The sequence below is a fragment of the Hyaena hyaena genome, unplaced genomic scaffold (genome assembly GCF_003009895.1).
Source record: "Hyaena hyaena isolate Hyena2069 unplaced genomic scaffold, ASM300989v1 scaffold_161, whole genome shotgun sequence".
Taxonomy (NCBI): Eukaryota; Metazoa; Chordata; class Mammalia; order Carnivora; family Hyaenidae; genus Hyaena; species Hyaena hyaena.
Genome location: NW_024080792.1, coordinates 2,722,658 through 2,748,574, shown reverse-complemented (window position 1 = coordinate 2,748,574; position 25,917 = coordinate 2,722,658). Strand labels below are relative to the sequence as shown.

At 33.9% G+C, this 25,917-nt stretch overlaps 1 protein-coding gene across 4 annotated transcripts in view; it reads left to right on the top strand.

Annotated features, from left to right (window-relative positions):
- Positions 1 to 25,917, top strand: part of POT1 (protection of telomeres 1) — a 75,958-nt gene that overhangs the window by 17,254 nt on the left and 32,787 nt on the right. For all 4 annotated transcript variants that reach the window (XM_039239695.1, XM_039239696.1, XM_039239698.1 and 1 more), the window contains 5 exons: positions 5,545 to 5,658; positions 6,434 to 6,481; positions 9,078 to 9,192; positions 21,550 to 21,680; positions 24,980 to 25,270. In XM_039239695.1, coding sequence (XP_039095626.1) covers positions 5,545 to 5,658; positions 6,434 to 6,481; positions 9,078 to 9,192; positions 21,550 to 21,680; positions 24,980 to 25,270 — 699 coding nt within the window. The remainder of the gene's footprint in view (positions 1 to 5,544; positions 5,659 to 6,433; positions 6,482 to 9,077; positions 9,193 to 21,549; positions 21,681 to 24,979; positions 25,271 to 25,917) is intronic.

The following is a 25,917-nucleotide window of genomic DNA, read 5'->3' as shown; positions in this document are numbered from 1 at the left end:
TCCCCCCCACCCCTATCAGCCCTCAGTTTGTTCTCAGCATTCAAGACTCTCTCATGGTTTGCCTCCCTCCCTCCCTCTCCCCAACTATTTTTCGTTTTAAAAAAACATTCCGTTGGTACCGAAGGGAGAAGGGTATAACTGGGAAAGCCGAGGCTTCCTCTTTCCCTCTGAAGCCACTCCTATTGCCTCATCCATTTGTTAGATAAAACCACAGTGGTGCTGCGTTTCCTTGCGTCTTTCCAGCTGTCATTTATGTGTATAATTATCTGTGTTTGTATCTGTGTGTGCTCACAGATGAGCTCATATATGCACGTTTTTCATCAGATGACAGTATTTTTCATGTTTTGTGAGTTGCTTTATTTTACAACTTATCTTGGACATCTTTAGAGAAGAAAGATTTTAAAAATAAATATGTGGTATTGAATATTAGGGGTCTAGATTTTTATTTTATTTTTAATTTAATTTAATTTTATTATTTATTTACTTTATTTTATGTTAGAGATAGAGCATGAGCAGGGGAGGGACAGACAGGAAGAGGGGGAGAGAGAGAATCCCAAGCAGGCTCTATGCTGTCAGCACGGAGCCAGACACGTGGCTCAGTCACCCCAACCGTGAGATCATGATCTAAGCCAAAATCAGGAGTCGGTCGCTCAACCAACTGAGCCTACCCAGGCATCCCGATCTGTTTACATTTTAAAGACATTTTCATCTTTCTTCTTTAAGTTTCTTATATTAAATTCCTTTTTGGAAACAAACTAAAGGAGTTCTAATATAATGGATTAGCAGAACATGGGCAGTGCATCTACAAGACATGTACAATGTATGAGATATTAGTATTTTGCCTAACTGGCATATGAAAGGTGTTTTCTGCAATGGAAATATATTTTAAACAGGTATTCATTAAAATAGAATAGATCTACACTAGCTAATTAGTACTTGTCAGATAACGGGATGTTAATGGTAAGTCAGAGTTTCTCCTTCTTAAAACACAATGGTGTGAAGACTAAGTTCACAATTTAAAATCTTTCTGGGTTTAAATTCCATGAATGCTGATCATTTGTGAGGTCTAATTAGGCCATTTATTTTAGAGTTTGTAGTATTAAGGTTAAAAATTGTTGAAAATCAAAGGTAAAACTTTTTGCCTAAAAGAATGGATTTTCTAATTCGATTCTTAAACCTTCTTATTCATCACTTGTTTAGTCCCTTAAGGTTACCTCCATATTTGATTACAACAAAAATCCTAAAACATTAAGATGAATTTTAGCAAAGTCCTTGCTTTGCTAAACTAATGGTACATTTTACAGGAATACATGTGCAGTAACATGAGGCATTTTTTTCTATTTTAACTTTCCTTTAAAGTAAGATTTAACATTTAATATATGCATACAAAATATGGGGAAAGACTTTCAAAGTATTTTGAAAGTTAAAGTCTTGTCGCAAAACCATCAGAATTATAGTTGTTTATCAATAATACATTGTTTTCCATCCTTGTGAGATTTAGTTCTGAAAGACAGAGAATAGTAAGATCGAGATTCTCCTCTTATCTACAACTAATTAGCTGTATGTGACCTTAGACTTATCCTCTCTGGCTCTTATATTATCTGAAAAATGAACATGTTTGAGTATATGATTTCTAAAGTCCTGTTTTCAGTTGTGAAATATTAAGATTCTATGAAGTAAGTTTTGTAGTACTTGTACAGTTTATTTAATGAAGGTTTTATATAAAACCGCCCCCTCCCCCACATATTTGATTATTCATTTAGTTGTCCAAGCGTTGTTGAGTGTTCTCAGTCTTCTTTACTGGATGTCAGAAACCTCTTAACTGAATAAGAGGATTATGGACCCTGCCATCGTGGGACAATGCTCAGGGGAGTAGAGGGACTTAAACAACTGTTATGTAATTATTTTATCAGGATATGATAAGTAGCTAAGAAGATTGAGTAGTAGAATGAGAAAAGTACCAGAAAGAAGGAAGGAAGGTAGGCACTAGGAGAGTGTGCTGGTTAGAGAGAACAGCTTACACAAAGGCCCTGAGTGAAGATCCTGGAATGTTCAAGTATCGTGAAAAGGCCAAATTCCAGAGTGGGTCACACAGTAAGTATATGGCTAGTGACATGGTGGCCGTCAGATCATATAGTGATTTGTGAACCACTATATGTGATTTTGGGTTTTATGCCAGTCTGACATATATTACTTCCAATTAAGTTCTTGGTATTATGTGACCAAATAGATGTTAATGCTCATGAAATACGTGTTTTATATTAGAGAAACATTTTCTGTCAATCACTGCCCTACCAATGATGTCAGATTCCTGGCTTCTTCCTGTACTCTTTCATTCTTTAATGGTGCTTTAAGGTATGATAACAAGATTTGCAAGGTCATTATGGTAAAAATTACTTAATGCCTTTTAAAGTCAAATAAGTGCTTTTCTCTTTGGACTATCAATTTTTTCATATTTTCTGTGTCCATTTTATACTTAGTAAGTGTAACAGGTTGAGAATTTTGGATACACCATCTATTAAAAGTTAGCGCATTCACTGGTCTTATAGTTTACATTTTTGTTAGTCACATATTTCTTATTCCACCACTGAGTATAAGATATTAGCATATAAGAATCACATTTGTTAATATGCAAATAAGTTGCCTGATCTTTTTTTCTTTTAAGGTTTACTGTTGATTATTAAATAACACTTCTTTATGTTAAAAACAGCCGTGCTTATTTCATTGATTTCTCTCTGAAACTGCTTTGCGGTAGATGTACTCTTATTGGCCAAATCAAAAAGGAAATTGTTTAATGACAAAGGCTCACTCCTTTTAAGGCACTGTGACAGAGTAGGTCACACACAAAAGGGAAATGACCCACTTGTTGATATCTTAGTATCCTGAGTTAAGTTCACAGATTTTCGGTATACCAAATATGTTTTCATTTTTAGAACATTCGTGCCGCCTTACTTTTTTCAGCACATTGAGACAAACACCTGCTTTGTATATCATATACTCTTAGCACTGAACTGTGTAATTCCTATTCTCGTCTGAATGGCCTCAGTATGCTCTTTTCAGAAGCTCAGAACTTAGAACAATGCATATTAAATCTCATTTTGAACTCAATCTAATGGGTGTTTGTACAAATTAATACTGCCTATTATATGTTTATCTTTCTTATCCTCTGTGCGTTTGAATTAATTTAAAAGCTGTTATGATTTGTAAATTCATGGGAACTGGATCCTAAGAACCATTCATTTTTTCCCCTCTTTTGTTTAGATCTGTCTTTAATCTTACCAGTATTAGTTTTTTCAACGTATACTTTTTTGAGCACTCACTGTGAACAGAAGCCCCTTCCAGTCACTTGTATGGGATATATATATATATAGATAAGACATTCTTAGTCCCAGGGAGCTTATAGGCTTTTAAGAGCATTAAAAACATTAAGAAACCTTTGTAAGTAACACGCAAGTGAAAAATATTAAAGTACTGCAGAAGAGAGTTCAGAAGAAGGAAGAATTCTTTTTCTCAGAGACCATCTAAGACAGACCACATAAGAAGGAAGCATTTACAGTCCAGGCTTTAAAAGATAGATAGGCTCAGCCATATGCAAAAGGGAACAATACTATTTATTATCAGTGGATGCTCAGGATAAGCAAAGATTATATGTGAAAAAGCACTAGACCCATAAGAGAGTCTAATTTGTATGGCGTTGTATAGATGTATCTGGAAATAAAACAGGCCACGTTGGTGGGGATGAAACCACTGAGGCCCTTTAGCATTTGTGGTGTGTGTATGTGTATGTGTGCGTGTGTATTCAAATATAAGTTCATCTTTATCAATATAGTAAACACATTGTTTTTCTTAAAAATTTTTGGTTATTTCTATGTTGAATTTGTGCTAGAAGAAAAGTTTTAGTGTAACCTTTTACTGAATTAATTGTATTGCTAGTGTTAAAATGCATTACTTCTGAGAAATTGTTTCTTATGAATGTTAGTGTCCTGCTTTTAGTGATTTAATTTAAAATGTTTTCATTATTAAATATTCATTATTCTTAAGTTTATACATAAAAATAGAAAAATGTTCCTCTGAGGCACTAACACCTGCATTTAGTATATTTCTTTCCATATAATGGTTAAGATATTTTCAAGAAAAATAGAAAAGAATGTGAAATAGGTTATTTTTTTGTGCTTTTAAGAAAATTTAGAACTGATAAATCAATGATTCCTTGATTCTGTCTCTCTTCCTGTGTTAGTTTGATTAAACAACTTTAAATCTTTGACTAAAATCTTAAGTTTTCATTTGAATCAGAATACATTGGTCTGAAGTAAGTTGAATGCATTGCATATTTTTCAGTTTATAAAAGTAATTTATTCCAGAAAAAAGTCTTACTGTTTATTTTATTTCCCTTTAAAATTGCCAAAGAAACATGGTAAAAACATAAAGAATATTCAGTGAGAAGGATAATTTTTTCTCATTTAACTATGAAGAGTTGTGTTCATTTAGCATTATCAGCACAGACACAATTATGTTTGCAGTCTCCCATAAAGAATGGAAAAAATGCAGACATTTGTGGAGTTAAAACACCTGAATAGGGCTAGAGGTCTTAGAAAGGCAACATAAGGTCCATATTTTGATTCAGTTTTTCATGGCCTACTTTGTGCCAAGCTCTATAACTACAGAGCCGAATAAACACATGACCGCTGTCTTCAGGGTGTTCACAGCCTTGTTTAATAGATCTAAGTTGAGAATCCTTGGATTGACACGGGACCCTCCCTTGTATGTGCAGAGCAAAAGTCGGTAATGCAGAAGGCTTCCATTTGGTAGAAATTAAGATTATTGAAGGAAGCTGCCTAAAGCCTACGAGTTTTTATGCATCTTCAGATTTTGGTGTTAAAATTAGAAGAGTAGGAATGTATCAAGACAAAACTTATTGAGTGTTTGTTACAGTATTTGGAAAATAAGGAGGTTTACCTAAAGAATGAAAGAAGCGGGAATAAATGGGGACTGGCTTCTTATTACTATTGTAAACCTAAGTAGAAAGAAAATATTTTTTCATATTAGTATATAAGTGGAAATATCTTATTTATGTCTTATACCCTAGATTTATATGCACATACATTAGCTTTATGACAGTATGGAAATTTTATACTAATGACCTGTCTTTCTCAATGTAGTTTCCCAACTGACATTTTGTTTCATTTAAATTTCATTCTTACTACTCTTGGATCATCTCTTGTTTCTTCATTATTTATGCAAACATATAAATTGAGGTAAACATTGATTTTTGAACTCCCACTAAATAAATTCCAATTTTTAAGTGATTTACTGTTTTCCTGGTCCTTGAATTAGGACATTGCACTAGTCTGTGGCTACATTGTTGATGCCTTTCAGAGGAAGAGGTAGTCTCAATCTTATATTCAGAAAGCATTAAACAACTTTAGGCTAACCAGTTTTCCATTTTATATAAATTACTCTGTTTTTAAATAATAAAAATAAGAATTTACATGACATTCAGAATTACAGATATTTTGATGTTTTAAAACCATTTTTTCTATGTAGGACACCATTGCAGTGGCTGGATTTACTGTCTTGTCAGCATCTTCATCTACAAGCAGAGATGGTAAACATTGCTTATTTTTGAAAGCATTTGAGGACTTCAGATCAACCGTATATGTAAGTGTGTAATTTTTAGTCTAATCATACTGTGCTTTTAGTGAGCTAAGATGATGGAATAGGAGTAGTATTTCTGTAAATCTGCAAATAAACTATTTAGTCTGACTGAATTTTTTTAATTAAATATTTTAAGTTTAAAAAGTAGAATTTCTTTTCTTGGCTTTATGTTTAGAATGACTCCAGGAAGAAAGGAAAGATCCTTTAAAGATAACTATTTATTAATGAAAATTTTAAAACTTTATAGGTACTCTAGACCTGATGTTATTCTTTGCAGTTATACCATCAGACTCTTGATGGTGTATTTGATTTTGCTTTGTTGATCAAGTGCTCCTTTTTAGGTAAAACTGATTTCCATTTATTTTATTCTTTATGAGGATGCCCATTCTCTGCTTCTCTCTTCACCCTTCCCTCCACAGCCTCGTGTGTGTATGCCCACACATGCACAAACATGGAGACTACCTGTTTGGTCAAGGCTGTCAGAGAAGTAGAGCTGGGCCAAGCCATGTGCCTGTGGGCCACTGTCAGCCTGTTTTTCTCTAGTATCCAGAAAGGGCCTTATAAAGGCCAGGGCTCTTTCTATGATTTGCAATTAATGAATTAGACTGAAGCTTAGCTTAGAAAACTTTGCATGTGTCTTAATTTGTAAGAAATAATTTTATGCCATTCCAGTGAATTTGAATATTTTACAGTTAGGTGTTTAGCTTTAGTGCAATTAAAGGTCTGCAATCACATTGGAGGTTATTTGTATACAAGTAAATCCTCTTTCTGTTTTCAGGTTTATGTTAAATCCGTAAGAGATTTTTCTACAGAATCAATGACTTTGGTAAGATTTGCAGTTGAATATAGAATATGCACACACCTCACACACACAGACACACACACACATAAAAATGCACACATGTGTATGCATACATATACATATTTTTTGGATCCACTTTATAGTCTGATTTTAAAATAGTGTCAATACAGTGGGAAAACATAATCTCTACCTTTTTGATATCTAGAAATGTTAAATTTGAGTCATATACTTACCTAGTAATTTATACTTGGTTGTTCTCTTGTCTGAAATATCTCCTGATATTTTGTATAAGCTACATATACAAGAAAATTAAAATGGAAAGAAAGTTTTATTGTGTGAAGATAATGGGATTAGTATTCCCCACCCCTCCCACCCCTAGAGAGAGAGAGTCAGAGAGAATTTATCTTAACACAGAACCCAACATGGGGCTTGATCCCAGGACACAACCTGAGCAGAAACCGAGTTGGATGCTCAATCGACTAAGCCACCCAGGTGCCCACATTTATTTGTTTGTTTTTTGTTTGCTTATTTTTATTTTGTATACTTTTTATTTTTATTAAATTAGTACTACTTTCAAACCGCAGGCAAATTCTTTTGTTTCTTCATCAGCTATATTTATAAGCAGATTATTCAGGTGCCAAATTATGGTTTGAAAAATAATTTAAATTTTTCTATTAAAAATTTTTTTAATGTGTATTTATCTTTGAGAGACAGAGAGAGATCACAAGCAGGAGAGGGGCAAAGAGAAAGGGAGACACAGAAATAGGAGCAGGCTCCAGGCTATGGATAGCTATGAGCTATCAGCACAGAGCTTGATACTAGGCGCAAACCCACAAACCGTGAGATCATGACCTGAGCCGAAGTCAGACCCTTAACTGACTGAACCACCAAGGTGCCCCTAATTTTAAGAAGTTTATTATACTTGTGACAACATTTTTTCTTTCTTTCAATATTTTATAAAATGTTGTTATAGCTGTAGGAAAGTTTCCATTTTTACAGGTGAGGTACAGTTGCTTAGACTGGAAAAAGGGTAATATATTGATGAAGTTTAGTATAAAGTTTACCTTCTACCTATGTTCTTAAACCTTTTGTTTCTAATGGACAGAGTCAGGGACCTTGTTTTGGTTAACAGTGATTATGAGATATAAATTTTATGCTCTGAATAATACTATATGGTAGAATAATTTAAATTTGTTATTTAGGGAAACTAATCAATAAAAGGAGTGATAAACTTTTTTAAAAGCATGAATTAGCCCCAGGTATTAATATTTCTCAAAATTATTTTAGATTGCTCAGCTTCAGATATTTGATACATCCTGTATATAATTTGTATATAAGGAAGAAGTAAATAAGAGAGCCTCTGAAATTGGCAAAAATGAGTTTTCAAAGAGTGCAGGTATTCTGAATATTAGAATATAAGTTAGATGCTGTGCACAACATGCTGGCTTATTTACATGGAAAGTCAAATTATAATCAAGAAGTTGTTTGTTGTTCATGAACACAAACACAAGCACATTACATGGATTACCTGAGTGGCTAGTGTCATGGAGTTGTGCTGGCCTACCCCAGTCATCATGAGGGAGATAAAGTGTTTTAGATAATATCTTGGATCAAAAGTTAGTTTGTCAGCTGATCACATACCTTCTCTTTTCTGTCCCATATGATGACCATTAGTTTTATTTCGTCATTGATGGCCTACACCTTTTTCTATATCAAGGTTTGATGAGATTTCTAAGCCCTGCCTTTTCTTGTGTTTGAACTGAGATATCAGCTTCCTTGAAAAAGCCAATTAACTTGTTTTGATTTGATTTTTAAAAGTTTAACTCAGTAATGTGGTAGGTAACCTTATTTCTGGTTGTGGGTAGGATGAGTGGGTGATAGGGCCAGATGTCTGACCCCTTTTAAGGATTGCTTGACCGATCTGCAGACCTGTCCTTGTAAATCACTTTCCCTTTTCTTTTTAAACATCTGTACAGTTATTAAAGAAAACTTTTCTTTCTATTATTACCATTAAAAATTTTTAAGTTTATTTCTTTTGAGAGAGCAGAGACAGTGCAATTGAGGAGGGGCAGAGAGAGAAAGAGAGAGAATCCCTAGCGGGCTCTGTGCTGCCAGCTCAGAGCCTGACGGGCTTGAACTCACGAAACTGTGAGGTCATGACCTGAGCCAAAACCAAGAGTCATACGCTTAACTGACTCAGCCACCCTGGCGCCCCTCTATTATTACCATTTTTAATGTCTTTTAACATTTATAATGAAAACCTGGCTTTATTTAGGCCTAAGTAAAATCTTTATAGTATATAGGAAAAGAAAAAAACAAGTATTATCACAAGTTTTGATATTACTTAAGATTAAAATCCATAGTCCAAATCTCTTAAACTTCATTTCTTAGAATTGTTTACAAATTACACTATTTATAATCAAAATTCTTTCTACGAAAAACTGGTTGGTTTGTATAGTAACCTTTATAAGCTGTGTATTTCCTTTTTTCCATGCTGTAGCCTCTTTTAGACATTTCAAAGGAAAAAATGCAATTAGATAGATTTGTTAATTTAGAAAGTTAACCGAAACATCATTCTAAGTACTTCGTATCGATATATTCACTGTCTTCTCTTTCTTAGGTTCCAACAGCGCACTATATATATACACCCCTGAATCAACTTAAGGGCGGTACGATCGTCAATGTCTATGGTGTTGTCAAGTTCTTTAAGCCTCCATATCTGAGCAAAGGAACTGGTAGGTATTAAAATTAGCGAAGGTTTTAATGGCCTGGAACTGCTTGATTGGTTTCAGAATCATAGCTCCTTCAGTACCCTAAGTCTTAGAAGCTCAGGTCTGCTTTGTAATTGCTACACAATATGGATGCATGAATTTTGGCCATTTTTATAAAATAAATACGGTCTTAGGAATCTAAAGACTAAATTAAGAAAAGAATGGTAAGGTGTGCCTGACTGGCTCATTCAGAAGAACGTGTGGCTCTTGTTTTCAGGGTTTGAGTTTGAGCCTCACATGGAGTGTAGAGATGACTTAAGTAAATGAATCTTAAAAAAAAAAAAAAAAAAAAAAAAAAAAAAAAAAAAAAAAAAAAAAAAAAAAAAAAAAAAAAAAAAAAAAGGATGCTAAACTGCAACATGACCGCATATGAAAGCTTAAAATAGGCTAGGAAAAGTAAACATATAAACAAATGTAGAATATTTTAATACTGTACCCCTGGTATATAAATTACTTCTAATTCTGGTTATAGAACATAAAAAAGACAAAAGTGTAAAGAATAACTACCTGTAAACACGTGTTAAAAAATACACAATATAAAAAGATACAAATTATAACATCACATAAAGTGTATGTGAGGAGGAGTAGAAGTATAGTTTTTGTATGTGATGTTTCTAATCAGCTTAAGGTAGGTTGTTGTAACTGTAAGGTGTTTTATGTAAACTCCATGGCTACCACAAAGAAAATACCTACAAAAGATACACAAAAGGAAATGAGAAAAGGATCAGGGTATGTCACTACACACAAAAAAAATCAGTGAAATAAAAAGGAGGACAAGACAACAATTAACAAAATGGCAGTAATAAGTCCTTCCCTATCAATATTACTTTAAATGTAAAAAAAACTAAACACCCTAGTTGAAAAGACATAGTACTTTTGTTGTTTTTGAAGATAATTAAGGTTAAAAAATGATTAAGTTTAAAACTTAACTTATGGGGCGCCTGGGTGGCTTAGTCGGTTAAGCGTCCGACTTTCGCTTAGATCATGATCTCGCGGTTTGTGGGTTCGAGCCCCACGTCGGGCTCTGTGCTGACTGCCAGCTCAGAGCCTGGAGCGTGTTTCAGTCTGTGACTCCCTCTCTCTCTGACCCTCCCCTGCTCACGCTGTCTCTCTCTCTCTCTCCTAGAAATAAATAAAAAACATTGAAAAAAAAACACAAAAAAAACTTATCTTCTATTACTATATGGAATTAATTAGGTTACTCCTTATCATTTTTTAACATTACATTTTTTAGAATTACATAGAAAAATATGGATTTCAATTTCCTGAGTTACTATAGTGAACACACTATACACCTTTACCTTGGTTTAATTCAGTTTGACTAAATTTAACAGTCATTAATCTATTTAATCTGAAACAACATTTGTAAAAGGCATCATTATTTATGTATCATTCAGAAAAGCTCTGCCAATGGAACTATGCTTCACTGTCCATCGTAGATGTAGCCGTATTTTAGAGATGTTAAAAGTGCAAAATGGTGCTGTTGATGAAATACTGTCTTTATCTGCTGCATGCCTGCCCATGTGGCTCATGCTTAGAAACACAAAGATGTTCCACTGAGTTCATATATACAAACTATTTTATTAAATTATACATATGCAAATTTTATTATTGTGGAGTGAACTTGAAGTGTACTCTTTAGTGGGGAAATGGGGGAAACATTTTATTTTCATGTGGTCAGAGTATTTTGTTAACATAGTAACGTAGAATGTGAAGCCTTACCCTGTGTGTCCATCTGACTTGGTAGAAGGTATAATTTAAAAATTTTATGTACTTGATATGTTGCTAATCCTTGTCATTGAACATTTTTACTAATTAGCAAATACATTCTAAAATAACAAATGATAGTAGTATGGAATAAAATAATAGTTGTTTTTATAACATTGATGACTTACGATTAATTTGTTATTAGACAGCATTATCATGTTTTCTTTTGACAATGTTAAATCGTGTATATAATGAAAGCCTTGGGGAGCTATAATATTTATTATATATTCATATGTATTTTATATCTATCAGATATGTTTAGTTGGATCCAGCCCCTTAATAAAAAAATCATGAGTAGTAATAAACCATCTGTTATTACAATGATAATATGTTTCTCTATTTCCTCTGAGATACTAAATTAAAATGAATGTCATCAATTTTATTACAACATATTGAAATTATATTTTAAAGTATGGTGATATGTCTTTACTACTAGCAGGGCGGTAAAGTTTTAAAATGATCTATCTTATATAATTTAAGTTACACTTTTTATTTCTGTTGGTAGAAATCATCCTTCAATGTACTGCAGGAGAGAGAGTCAGACAAAATAGTACTTTTTGTGTTGAGGAAAAGATCAACTTCATTAGTATTACCACTGAGATGGCCCTGAACAGTCCATGGCTGTACCTTTTGTATATTACACGCATCAGCATTGTTGGGCAAATATGGGGCTACAATCTTCAATACTACATCCATATGTATATAACTAGTTCTGTGGAGGAAAAGTACCTTTATGCAACTCAAATTTAGTAAATGGAAAGTTTATTCTGTTCTATATCATTAGCTAGAATTTTCATTAAAATTTATAAATGTTAAATTCAATGCCATAGATGCCATTTAGTGCACTCTAGCATTTGTACTTCTTGACTTAAAATTTCTTGACTACACTCCTCTCCATAGTAATAATGATTACATATGACCTATAGCATGCTGCTATCTTCTTTTTGGTAGCAAATGCTTTATTTCTCAAGCTTTATATTCAGTCTTGAACAAGTTGTAGCTTTTTATTCTTGTGGAAGCCTCTTAGTCCTATTGCTAAAAAGACAATAGATATTTACATTCTTCTTCAATTATGATAACATTCATCATGAAAACTGATAATTTCTGAAAGATTATGGAAACTATATATTGAAAGATCATCATATCATCAAAATTGATTTTAATAATGACTTATCAGAGGTACATAATATGTCCTCATTTGTATAGGAAGACAGGGTCATTGCTGCTGCCTTAGAGTTTTGAGATTTTATAGCAGTTAAACTTTGAAAGGCTCACATTTACTTTTGCTTTAGAGAGCTGGCTAGACAGAGTTAGATTATGTATGTTTTCTGCCTTAAACAGATAACATTGATTATATTTTTTTAGGTAACACCTCTGAAGAAGTTTAATTTTAGCTTTGTGTCAGATTTTAAGAAACAGCATAGTTTTTTTTAAGCTTGAGACACATTTACTCTGTTCTTATTGTCTGTTCTTGCTAAATAAAATAAATGTATGCAGGCCATAAAGCACTTCCAGGCTTAATAGTAGGCGACTCGTGCTTGCTTGTTATTAACAGCATAATGTCTGCTCGCTCAGTGAGCAGATGGGAGGGGTGAAGGGAACTCTGCTTGTCCTTACTTTTCTAACAGTTGAGTCCAGAGGAAGGAAGAGGATCACCAGAATACTTGTATCCTGTTTTGCTGTCTACCTCTCCTTTTTTTTTTTTTTTTTTCTTTTTCTTTTTCAATTGCTGGGGCCCTGCAGGTCTCTCCCTTTTAGTGCCACAAAATGTGGCACGTTGCTTGTAGCTCCCTAGCTTATTACCTCAGGAATGCTTTATGTTCCTGAATTACTTGTTTACTGCCTCCCGTTAAAATTCTCCATTTTTGGAAAGCGGTTTGATTACCCTCAAACAGTTTTAGATGTTACAGTGTTTCTAGAAGCAGATCTTCCATTTGCTGTTCATTATCTTATAAAAGGATACCTGTTTTAACCACTAACTGAGTATATAATCAAATTTCTTAGAGGAGTACCCAAAACATTGGACTTCTGAGAGCCCCTAATCTATTTTGCTTCTTTAGTTCTTGTGATAGAGTGCTAGGATATGGGGCCCTAGGAGTTTCTCTTCCCATAAAACATCCCAGCTAATGCTAGAATGCTATTTTTGGCGGAGTAAAAATATTTTCACTTAACAGGAATAAATGACTTGCCATGTATACATTTATATCAAGTAGCGTTATTGCTTGAATGTTTTTGTTTTGTAGGAGTGATATTGTTGCATGTTAAATGATTATATAGTGTCTTTTAATTTTTTAAGTGTAACAAACTCCTCCATATTTTACATTAAAATCGTTAAAAATTATTAATTACAAAATAATAACTCATTGGTGTTACATAAGACCTGATTCATCAAAGTGAGATTAAGGCATCTAGTACAATTTAAAATTACATGTATGTTGAATTATATTTTTAACTTTTTTTAATGTTTATTTTGAGAGAGAGCACATGCAAGCAGGGGAGGGACAGAGAGTGAGGGAGAGAGAGAATCTCAAACAGGCTCAGCACGGGGCTCAAACTTGTGAGCTATGAGATCATGATCTGAGCCGAAATCAAGAGTTGGATGCTCAACTGACTGAGCCACCCAGGAGCACCCCCCACTTTTTTTTTTAATTTTTAAAATTGATAATGAACCTTTGGAAGTTTTCACCCTTTTGCAGTCCTGCATCCTTATGAAAATGAGGACCGCTATAGAGCTTGTCCTACAAAAGTGCACATGCATGCCTAAAGACTTAAACATACCATGTGAAGTTCATGCCCCTATGAACTTCTTTGAACCCCAGATTGCAAACTCCTCATCTGTGGTACGTTCTTATGTTATTTGAATATTCAGCTGATATCAAAACCACAGCATACATTTTTGATGTATGGCTTTAAAAAAGATTTTTGGTTCACTCATCTGTTTACTTATTCAATAAACGTTAAGTACTTTCTATATCCCAGGTATCATATTAGCCATGGGAAATTCAAAGATACAGTAGTCATTTTTTCTGCACTCAAGGAATGTTTAAGACAGATAATAATTACAATATAATGATTATAATTCTTAATGATTTTACTTTGTTTTTAGTCTTTCCTCAATTTATGAAACTCCACTTTTATTCATCCACTTTATTGTTGGAGATGTAAGATGGAATCTTCTTTGTAAAACATACCATGCTTTTGAGTTTATGTATTAAAGTTGAATAATGGATTTACCTGTTACAAAGGATGGAGGTTTGGGATTGGGCAGGCATGGGGTATTCCATTTTCCAAGAGCTAAAAGTCATGTCGAGGTGAGACTCTGCCCAAATGTTTGGCTGTCCTGCTTTCAGGAAGGGAAGGATCTAGGGCATGGTTAGTCATCACTTAACCTCTTGAAGGCTTTGGAAAGGTGAGTTCAAACTTCTCTTTAAAACTATTTCTAGCTATTTTGTCCATGCCAGTAAGAAGTAGGTTTCCACTGGGACAATGAAGGTGGAGAAAGATTTTTTCTTCCCATTTCACTGAACCTTTGTATTGCTTGCTTGCTTATATTCAGAAATGACTCTGATGAAGCCTAAGGCCTCTATCTGGCTTTCTATCCATATCCTAGAACTGACGCTGTCTTTTATGATCTTTTCTTCAAACAAGTTATTAGCTTGCTAATTTGGAGAATTGTCCTTATGTTTCACTAGTTTATAATTTGAATTGCTTTAATGGATCATAAAAATCAGTACGGTTTCTTCATTCTTTCTTAAAACTTAAGTTACATTCTTTTATTCATTCAATTAAAGAATTTCTTTGCCAGATTTGTGTAGCATTGCACTGGACTTGGTTGTTGTCCATAGTGATAAAATGATAGACTCTCAGAGAGTTTTATCATGAGGGAGATGAAGAAGACCCAAATTTAATCAGTTTGCTAGGGCGCAGTTGTATGCTATAACTAAAGAAACAAAGTGCTTTGGGAGCGAGAATGGAGAGATTAATGCTAACAGGGGAAAGGCTTCTAAGAGATATGGCATTTAAGCTGAACTTTTGAGAATAAATTGGATTTTGATAGATGAGGAAGAAGAGGCCAACATCCCAGACTTTGGAATAGCAATAAAAGTTGTCAGACTTTTATAATGAAAATGTGAACTTTCAATTTCAAAAGCTAACTGGCGAGGAAGTTAAATATAATTTTAAGCGATGGAATATCTGTAGTATGTTGATGAATAACTTTATGCTCTTTTAGCAGTCTTTTTCACAGATCATTATTAAAGACTTGTAATACTTCCATTTTATACACTTTGTTTATATTCTAGATCAAAACTTAAAAAGTGTTATTTGTATTTAACTTTCTAAAATTGTTTTAATGTTTTATTTCTGAGAGAGAAAGAGAGAGACAGCATGAGCAGGGGAGGGTCAGAGAGAGAGGGAGATACAGAATCTGAAATAGTCTCCAGGCTCTGAGCTGGCTGTCAGCACAGAGCCCGACATGGGGCTCGAACCCACGAACTGTGAGATCATGACCTGAGCCGAAGTTGGACGCTTAACCGACTGAGCCACTCAGACACCCCTGTATTTAACCTTCTATATTTGGTAAAACTAATTTTTGTATATTATATATGTAATCAGCAACTTTATTTTTATGCTAGAATTGTAATACAGTTGGCAGTAGGTCTTTGAAAGATTATTCAGAATTATTACAAATAAAATGTTTTAAGTGGCCATCAGTGGAATGCTTTGCTACATCACTTACCAGGTCAAATGAATTCTAGTAATATTTAAGTTCACAGATATTACTTTCAAGTTATAAATTGCTTTGATTTCTATCTGTATTTTTAAGATCTTTTTCAGTGTACTACTTTTCTTCCACTTTACACTCATTGATTGAGATAATCAAAATATATTTTCTTTTTTGGTTTTGTAGTCTTGTCAACAATTTCTTGAAGCTTCTTATTTACTAATGGTATTAATCTCTTTTATGTCATAAGTATTAAGATGCTGTTTCCAACTTTTTAGTTTTAGTGCTTATAATTTTCAAAATACAAATGTTTAACATACTTTTAGAGTCATAATTTTGTTTGGAAAGGCTTATTCATTATAAGATCTGAAAAATATTAGTCTTTATTTTCTTAAAATTCTTTAAATTTTTTTTATTAAAGTTTATTTTGAGAGAGAGAGAGAATGTGTGCACAAGCAGGAGAGGGGCATGTGAGAGAATCCCAGACAGACTCTGCACTGAGTGTGTGGAGCCCAGCATGGGGCTCAATCCCCCGAACAATGACCTGAGCTAAAATCAAGATTTGGGGACACTCAACCGACTGAGCCACCCAGGCACCCCTTAAAATTCTTTAATATTTTTAAGAACAGATATTGTATATATTACCTGGAACTTTGTTTTGTATGTAGTGTGAAATGGTTTGACATTTTCCTGATAACTTACATGTTGTTTCAAAATCATATATTAAATAATGTGATGTGCAAGTCACATATAATACGTATTCTTGTATAAAACACCTAACAGAGAACTCCAGATAAATTTTCTTCTCCCAATATGTGACACTGTGATGGTTCTCCTTAATTAAGAGTAGGACTGTTCAGATGTCCAGTGTTTAATCATTAGGCAGAGTATTTGCTATAATCTCCACATGAACTTTTTGGAGATGTTTGGGTTGGTAAGATTCTTTATCTCCATTCTAATTTTTCATATAATAATACAGTCTTGTTAATCATAGTTTTTTGTTTCTTCATTTATCATTTTAGTATTTTTTAAGACTTGCAAGAATATGTTGTTTATATCTGCAGTATTCATACTAATTTGCTTTCTCTCTGTATCTTTCTGGACACTTCATATGGGTAGATTCATATAACATATGGTCTTTGCTTCTGGCTTCTTTCACTTAACAATGATTTTGAGGTTCATTCATGTTGTAGCATGTATCAAAATGTATAATCGTGTCATAGCATGTATTCATTATTATTGCTGAGTATTAATACATTTTAATAGTTATTTTGAAAATTACTATTATTTTGTTTTTCTCATTTGAAATACAAATGCTATGAAGATAGAGACCATTGCTAGTCTTTGTATAAATCTGTACACCTTAGTATACCATATCTACTGTGGTTGCTCAATATGTGGGGTAAAGCGTAAAACTCTAGACATAATTCCAGAATAACACATATGAACTCACAGAATATCAGCCTACATACCTACCTACCTATCTAATCTGTGTAATCTGTATATGTGCTAATATACAACTATATATATCTCTAACATAATGTTTATGCTTTCTTTCCTGCCTTTCATTATCTTTTTCAGTGTAATTAAAACATGAGGGGAAATTAGTGTAACTTCACACTAGCATAATTAAGGGAGTGCTATTATATGTTGTGTAGTAAAACGAGTAAACTTGTAAAACAAGTAATATCATACTGTATAATATTGTGTTGATTTATGATTTGCTTTTATAATTTGTATTTGGTTGTTTCAGTAATAAACTTTTATACAGATGGAAACTTACTGAAATACTGATAGTGGTTTATAAACAGTACTGTAGTTGGTAAGAAGGAGGTGAAACACTTCCATGGAGGAATTTTTTTGTGGATTGTATAATTTATACATGCAGCCTTTAATTAAAGTACCAGCCTCCCCTTATAATGAAACTCCAAGGCAGTTTACCCCTAATCATACTGATGAAATTATGTGAGTTACTCAAGAATGCAGAATATAGGACTTAATTTATCATTTGTTATCTTCTCCAGATTTATATCAGGTTACATGAAGTAAATACTTGGTCAATGGTTTACATATGAAGTCTTGCTAAAGCATTAAAGTCCGGACTTTCTCAAAAGTTTAAATATATATTTTATTATTCTAAAATATATTTTAAGGAATTTGTATTCTTATATTAGCACCTAAATGTACTATTTAGGTAAGGTAATAATACTGATTTATTAAAGTTCTTTCTACTCTTTCTACCTTTCTTGTTGGTGTTAGCTATCAAGAAAATAGACTATTCTCTTTTGACTTTGTAACTTTATTATTAAAATAGGAAGTTGTAAGTTGTAATTTCACAAGTTATGTTTCCTTCATTTGGGAATAAGCTAAAAATGAGGCATGGGGAAAGAATTTTTATTATACAGTCATTTTTGATGGATATTTGGTAAGACATTTCATTTCTTTGAAGCAGTAAAATAAACCATCAGTTTGCCTCTTTAGTATTTGTTAAAATGGGTAGGTTGGTTTCTAGTCATGTCATAAATCACATGCTACCTGAAAGAAGCTTTTGAAAGCTATTTAGTATTTCATTTAGATTGTTGTTTTATTATAATTGAGAGAAAATTATTGAACAGGTTTTTTTTATTTAAATACCACTTGTTTTACATCAGGCTCTGCACTGGCAACACAGAGCCTGCTTGGGATATTCTCTCTCTCTGTCTCTCTCTGTCTCTCTCTCTTTCTCTCTTTCTCTCTTAAAATAAATAAACTTGAAAAAAAAAGAAAAAGTAATGAAAGAGGACTTGGCATATGATAGCTCAGATATGTGGTGCACAGTGTGGTCTAAGGAGATGCCACTTTCATCCACATGGAGCCACTTACATGAAAACATGCAGGTGTGGATATTTCAGGCTCCCCAGTCAAGTCCTGATGCAGCTGGGGAGTGCCCTCTTCTACATAAATCTCTACCAGCCTGAGGACCCATTTCATCTGCCACTCAGAATTCTGAGCATACACCTGCACACCTGGCAGACACATACCTGTTGCGATGCTCTTTGGGCATCCCCTAAGGCTTTCTCTCTCCGTTGTCCATTCCCAGCCCAGCTCTAATCCGGACACCCTAATCACGCTAACTCTGAACCTGACTTCTCGGGAGCAGGGAAGGGGAAGGGCCTGGGGAAGGAATGTGTGCATTGCAAGTGGCATATGTGTTCCTCTTTCTGTGGGTTTATGTGAAAAAACTGGAATACAGATGCATGTGTATTTGCAGTGAAGACTGCTTCTCTCTTGGGCTCCGTAACATTCCTCTGGAAAGTCTTCAGGTCATGCAGTTTTTCTTTTTGAGAAAAGGGGAGGCTTTTTTCTAATTTGCAGTAAGGCACTGCAGAAGCTAGTGGGGGGTCTTAGAAAGACCCTATAGATGATGGGCATATGCAGTGTCACCTGAGGCCTTCAAAGCCCACCAAGTCATTGTTTAGAAAACTGACATTTTCTTAGGAAAAGCAAAACAATGAGAAGGTTTTCAATATTTTGAGGTTTCGATTAAGCTTTTTTAAAAAATTAAAATCCCAAAGTCAATTTTCAGTTATTTCTCAGTATTATGTATGTGCTACAAGGACGATGCTGTGTCAGTTCATCTTAGCTAACGTTTAATTACGCGTGCTAAATGTGCAATTTTATTTTTGCACTGTAGCCCAGTTTACATTAGTGGCTCCTTTTGAAGCGTTTAAAGTGAGGAGAATGATGTAGGATGACTACAACTTAAAATCACATTATGCATGTAAGTAGTAAAGAGTTCTCCAGCACAAATATGATGTGTGGGTTTGTTCATTCTGTGACAAATGAATCTGTGATGTGTGGTTTGCAGCAGCTGTCATGGAACAAAAAAATGTAAAAAAAAAAGTTCAAGTTTGATGATGCATACCTGAGTCGGATTTTGATAGACTAGTAATTTCTTTGCCCCGTATTTTGTCTGTCATGAAAGTTTATGGAATTTAAAACCTTTGGAGCCTTTGTGTTTTATTCAAAGTACATTCATCGTTATCAGTGGGATCTGAAGTGCTGCTCTCTTTGCATTTAGCTTTAGGTTCATCTAATCATGGTGAAGGGACTGGCTTTGTCACTTTCCTTCCCAGTGACTGTTGGCAACAATTCCTCAGTTCTTTATTCTTTTTAAAAATTTTTTGAATGTTTATTTTTGAGAGAGACAGACACAGAGCATGAATGGGGGAGGGGCAGAGAGAGAGGGAGACAGAATCTGAAGCAGGTTCCAGGCTCTGAGCTAGCTGTCAGCACAGAGCCCGACGCGGGGCTCAAACCCACGAACCGTTGAGATCATGACCTGAGCCAAAGTTGGACGCTTAACTGACTGTGCCACCCCGGTGTCCCTACATTTTAAAACATAGGCATGGCTTATTTTAAGTTTTAAACATTTATCTTGTTTGCTTTGTATATAAGTACTTTGTTTCTCCATACAGTTTTGATGACTATAGCTTTGTAGCCTGTCTTGAAATCTGACATTGTGATGCAATCTTAGATTGTTCTTTTTCAAGACTGCTTTTCCAATTTGACCTCCTCCTTGAATGGGAACTCTGACAGAGACAGATAGTACTTATATAGGGCATGCTGATTGATGGTGGGTGGGTGGAAAGGGAGCTGCCCACCAGGCTGTAAGCCCCCTAATGTGATAATATGGAAGGATTTATTATGGGTGATAACACCCAGGTTGGAAGACTTAGCACCTTCTGGTTAATCAGTGAAAAATGCCCTTGGAAAGCAATGTGTGTTCCCTGAAGTGCTAGGTTTAAATACAATGCTTCCTTACCTGAAGTCATTTTCCTGGGCAATAGAGGTCAGGACAGGTGGTTATCAAAACAATTGTTCTATATGAAAACTTTTAATTAATCTTGATTTTGGCTCTACTTTTCACTCCTACCCTTATTCCCAGTAGCTCCTAGCTTTACTGTAGCCGCTTTATACTATCTTCTGGATCGCAGTCTCCCTGTTCATTTTAGCCCCAACCATTTGTTTTCCCTTCTTCCTGGAACATGCTGCTGTTTTCTCCCCTGCTCCTTTGCTCCCCCTCTCTTCTCTTCCTTCACATTCTGGGTTTATTCTTTTTCTATGCCAGTAATTACTGGGGTACTGAGAAGGACTGAAGTCAACACACTTCCTCAGTGTGCAACTTTCTGAAACATGCATATCCAAAGGTAGCATCTATTACAGCTTTGACTACCACCAGTGTTTGAAGTTTTCATTTTCATAGCAAGCCAGTTAATTTTTTTGCCAGTTTCTTGTTCTAATGTGTAATCTTCTGTAAGTAACTGGCAAATCCTCATTTTTTCTTTTGAGTTTGTTTTTGTCAATATAATTTTCTAAGAATTGTTTGTTCATTTGAATTACATAGTCCCTGTGAAATTCTGGGTTTTATAATCAGTTTTCATAGGATCTTTAGGCAGAATATTGATTCTTCATTACATTTACTTCAAATATCTTCTAGTCTTTTGTTTTCATCCTAACTTTTTTATTTTATAAATTATATTTTATTTGAGTCTTTATTTGTTTCATGATTTCTAAACTTTGAAATAATATGTTATACCCATCCAGATGATTTATATTAATTAGGATTTTTGTTTTACTAACCTTTCTTAAATTTTTGTGGACTACTGCACAAAATAATACGGCAGTGCATTTTGAGAGCCAAGAAAATGTCTCTATGTTTTGATCCTGTTCTCAGAAGGCTTAATTCAAAGGAGGGATAAAAATTTGTTTGGTGTTTTGAATTCACCCATATTCTTATTTTGTCAAATTCTTTGCAGTATTGAAAGGTAAAATATTTTTGTGTTTTCCAGATTATTGCTCAGTCGTAACAATTGTGGACCAGACAAATGTAAAGTTAACCTGCCTGCTCTTCAGTGGAAATTATGAAGCCCTACCAATAATTTATAAAAATGGAGATATTGTTCGCTTTCACAGACTTAAGGTAAAATTCATACTATCCAGACTCAGATGTATTTGAAGAAACTCTGTATTTTTCCCTAATACTAGCTATCACTAATTATGTGGTCACAGTGGTGGAAAGTGGCATCAAGCATTTCAAGAGATAAGAAGAAATATAAATAATACCAGACTTCAAATAATTAATATTAGGAAACCTCTTCATTTGGACAAACTGTCTGCCTTCCTTCCACAGAAATGTATTAGATGCCATGATTAAGACTAGTTGCATTCTCACTTCTCATTTCTAAATATAGACTGATGGTTTAAAGGTTTTCCATGTAGAATTGAGTGAGAAAAAAAAAAAGAAGCCCTAGGCCAATAGGGTTTTGTTTTATTTTACTTTTTTATTAAAAAAATCACACAGAGATTGGGAGGTTGTGTTAATTCAAGTACAGCGAAAGCATTGAGATGTTAGTATGAAATCAAACTAGTTGATCTTTATGAAAAATGTATTAAAACATGAAAATGATATTTCAGTACTTATAAAATTATGCTAACAGTTAAGCAAGTAAAGTAAAAAAAAAAACGCTTTAATGTGAAGGTAGAGCTATTAATGTGATTTCTAAAAAAATTCAATACTTTAATATTTTCAGTCCGTGAGTTTTAAGTAATTTAGTCCCTTCATCTTTTCTTCTTGTTACATGAAGGTTTCCATGCAACTCTTTCATTATCTTGATTGTTGTTTTTCTTCTAATGCTCTAGTTTATCTGTGTCCCTCATGGTTGGTGAGATCCTCATAAGTGAGCACAATATTCTGGGTATGATCTATTCTTAGTTTTGGTAGGAATTACCTATCTTGATCTCTTAATCCCTTTTTCCTGAGAATGGAAGAGTAGTAGAGAATACCTGTAAAGTTAAAAGAGAAATAGAAATATTATCATCTTAGCATTATATTATAAGCTTATCCCAACTTCAAAAAATACCATTTCTCACATACTATTGTTTCCTATAGTATGTGTATTCTGGCAGTGCACTCCTCCCTCCTGATGTTTTTAGTTGTTATTCTTGTTGTTGTTTAACTGAAGTAGACTGTACGTACATCTTTCAGTTCACAATGTAAGTATAGTCCTGTAACTAGGACTCTAGAAACTTCCTTCATACCCTATCCAGGGTGGTCAACACTTAGCCCAGCCCCAGGAATAAATACTCTCCTAACTTCAAACAACATACATTAGTTTCATCCCTGTTTGTTCTTATATAAAGAGAATAGACTTTAGGTTTGGTTTTCTTTTTAATGTCTGGCCTGTGCCCATGTGATTCAATCATATTACTGCCTAAAGTTTTACTTTCTTCATTTTCATTGGTTAAGTGGAATTCCGCCGTGTGAATGCATCAGAATTTATATATTTTCTGGAACATTTAGGTAGTTTTCAGTTTGAGGATTATGCTGCTGCAAACAGTCTAATATGTTTTAGTGAGTATGTATATTAATATTTTTATTATTAATGAAAAATTTAGTGGATAAGCTAAATAGATTAGATACATTATGTTTACTTAAAGATAGATCACTAGAAGTTATCTAAAGAACAAGGATAAACAAAAGATTGACAGAGCCCTAGGGACCTGTGGAGCAATATCAAATGGTGATACCTGTCATTTGAGATGCATAAGAAAACCGTGTGAATGGGAAAAAAATATATTTATAAAAATAAATAGAAAGGACCAGAATTTTTCCAAATTTGAAGGAAAACATTAACTTGCAGATGATAGAAACTCAGTGTACTCCATGCTGGCACCTCAGAGAAAAGCACATCTAAACAAGTCACTGTGAAATCACTGAAAAACATTTAAAAAATCTTGAAATGAGCTGGCAGAGAACTAACACATTCCACACAGGAAACAGTAGTACCAGCCATCTTTGATTTCTTACCGAAAACATGGCACCTGAAGAACAAAGCAGTGAGAAATTAAAAGTGGTGATAGAAAATGTATTCACCTGGAATTTTGTATCCAAAGAAAATATTTTTTAAAAATGAGAGAATCCACAGCCAGTATATCTTCAGTATAAGTAAATGCTAAAGGGTTGTATTGAGGATAGAAGCATGTTACCAACCAGAAAATCTTGATAGTTAGGAAATGACCAAAACTAAAAAAGAAACTGGTGAATAAATGGGAAAGATAATGTTTTGTATTTCTTCCCAAAATTTCACTAACCGATAAATGGCTATTTAAAAGAAAAACAATAACATTGGAAGATGGGGTTTATAAAATATGTAGAAAAATGTGAATGATAGTACAAAAGATGGTTAAAAGTATCACTGAAAAGTTACTGTCTTCAGAGGTCATTGCACTTTCAGTAGAGAGTGTAAAACAGGATATGGGCAAGTGGAAATGTGATCTGGAAAATAGGGATTAGGTCATAGAACGATACTGATTCCAAATAGACTTTGAGATAAAGATTCATTCATAGCTCAGAAGAAGTAAACAGAACACTAATAAGGTCAAAATAAGATGGGAAAGGAATAGTAGAACAAAATTTTTAAAGAGCAAAAAGAGGGGAGTTAGAAAAGGAAAACAAGCAAGATAGTAGACTTCAATACAACTGTATCAGTAATTTTATGTAAAAGAACTAAACACTCTTTTCCAAAGGAAAAAAAAAAGACTGAGTTAAAAAGCAAGAACAAATATCACTCCCTACATGAATTGAAGGCACAAGCAAGTTGCAAAATGTGGAAAAGATATACCAAGCAAACAATAAGCATAAGGAAAATGAAATCACTATGTTAATATCAGACAGGATATTACAGATTAAAAGGGGGCATTTCATAAGGACAAAAATATTGCTTTATGAAGAAGATGTAACCATCCTAAATGCTTGTGCATCTAATAGCCGAGCCTCAGAACCTGAAAGCCAAAGTCTGTCTCACTGTCTTGGCTTTATCAGACTGATGAAACCTTAGCCTCTTGTATTTTGTTCACTTTAAAGTCTTATATTTTAAGTGTTCTAGTTTTCCTTGTAACATTCATAAGTAATTGTCACTATTCTTTTTCCTTTTGTAAATTATACTGTAATAAGAAAAGTAATAAGTGTAAAAGTGCAGCTTGATCAAATCAAGGAGTTGACCACCTAGACCTTTAACAAATAGAAATAAATGTTACACAGCAGATCTTGATGTAGCCTTATATAGCCATATAATTTCATATGCTAATTAAATGAAATGCATTAAATGATTATATATAAAGAATTATTCTGGCAAGATTTTATAAACCCTCAAGTGTCTTTAGTTTTTGGGTTCTGCATTGGCAAGCTGTTTTGTTTTCTACTTTGCTCGACTTTCTTAGATCCAAGTATATAAAAAGGAGACTCAAGGTATCACCAGCTCTGGCTTTGCCTCTTTGACATTTGAAGGAACTTTGGGAGCTCCTATCATACCTCGTACTTCAAGCAAGTATTTTAACTTCACCGCAGAGGACCACAGAATGGTAGAAGCTTTACGTGTTTGGGCATCTACTCATATTTCCCCTTCTTCGACATTAGTAAAATTATGTGATGTTCAACCACTGCAGTATTTTGACCTGACTTGTCAGCTCTTGGGCAAAGCCGAAGTGGATGGAGCGTCATTTCTACTAAAGGTAGGTATTTTAAATACTTGAAATTATAAGTTAGCACCACCTCCATATCTATACAGAGCTTATATTTCAGCATTCTGATGGAATAAATATGTATTCTATTATATTAAGAACTTTAAATCTAACTTCCCATTTTTGATGAGCATAGATATTCATCCAGCTCTACTCTTGAACTTCTCTTTTTTATGCCTCCAAAGAAAAATAGTATCAATAGTTTAAATATAGTTTATGGCTTATTTATGTGCTTATTTTTTTGGTATTAATAAAATATGGAGTTGTTTTCTACTCTTATATTTCGGTTATTGTTCTATGTGTGCATATTTCTGCTCCCTTGTTAAGGTAGCCTTGCTTCTCATTTACTTTCTTGGCTCATTGATGTTGGATTTTCTTCCCATGTCATTTCATTGCCTGCTTCGTGGATAGATCATGGATGGTTTTGAAGTGTACATTGTATTTCTTGTTATGTTTTGTTTTTAAATCAGGATTTCAAAAAGTAAAGTAAGACCTATCTAATCTTTGTTTACACCTACCTTATTCATGTTTACTCATGAATAGCTTCTGAAAATGGCATTTGTGCAATATTAACCTCACCTATCCACCCTAGTCAGGATGCATTTAAACAGACTGCTTCAGCTCTGCTCCTGTGGTTA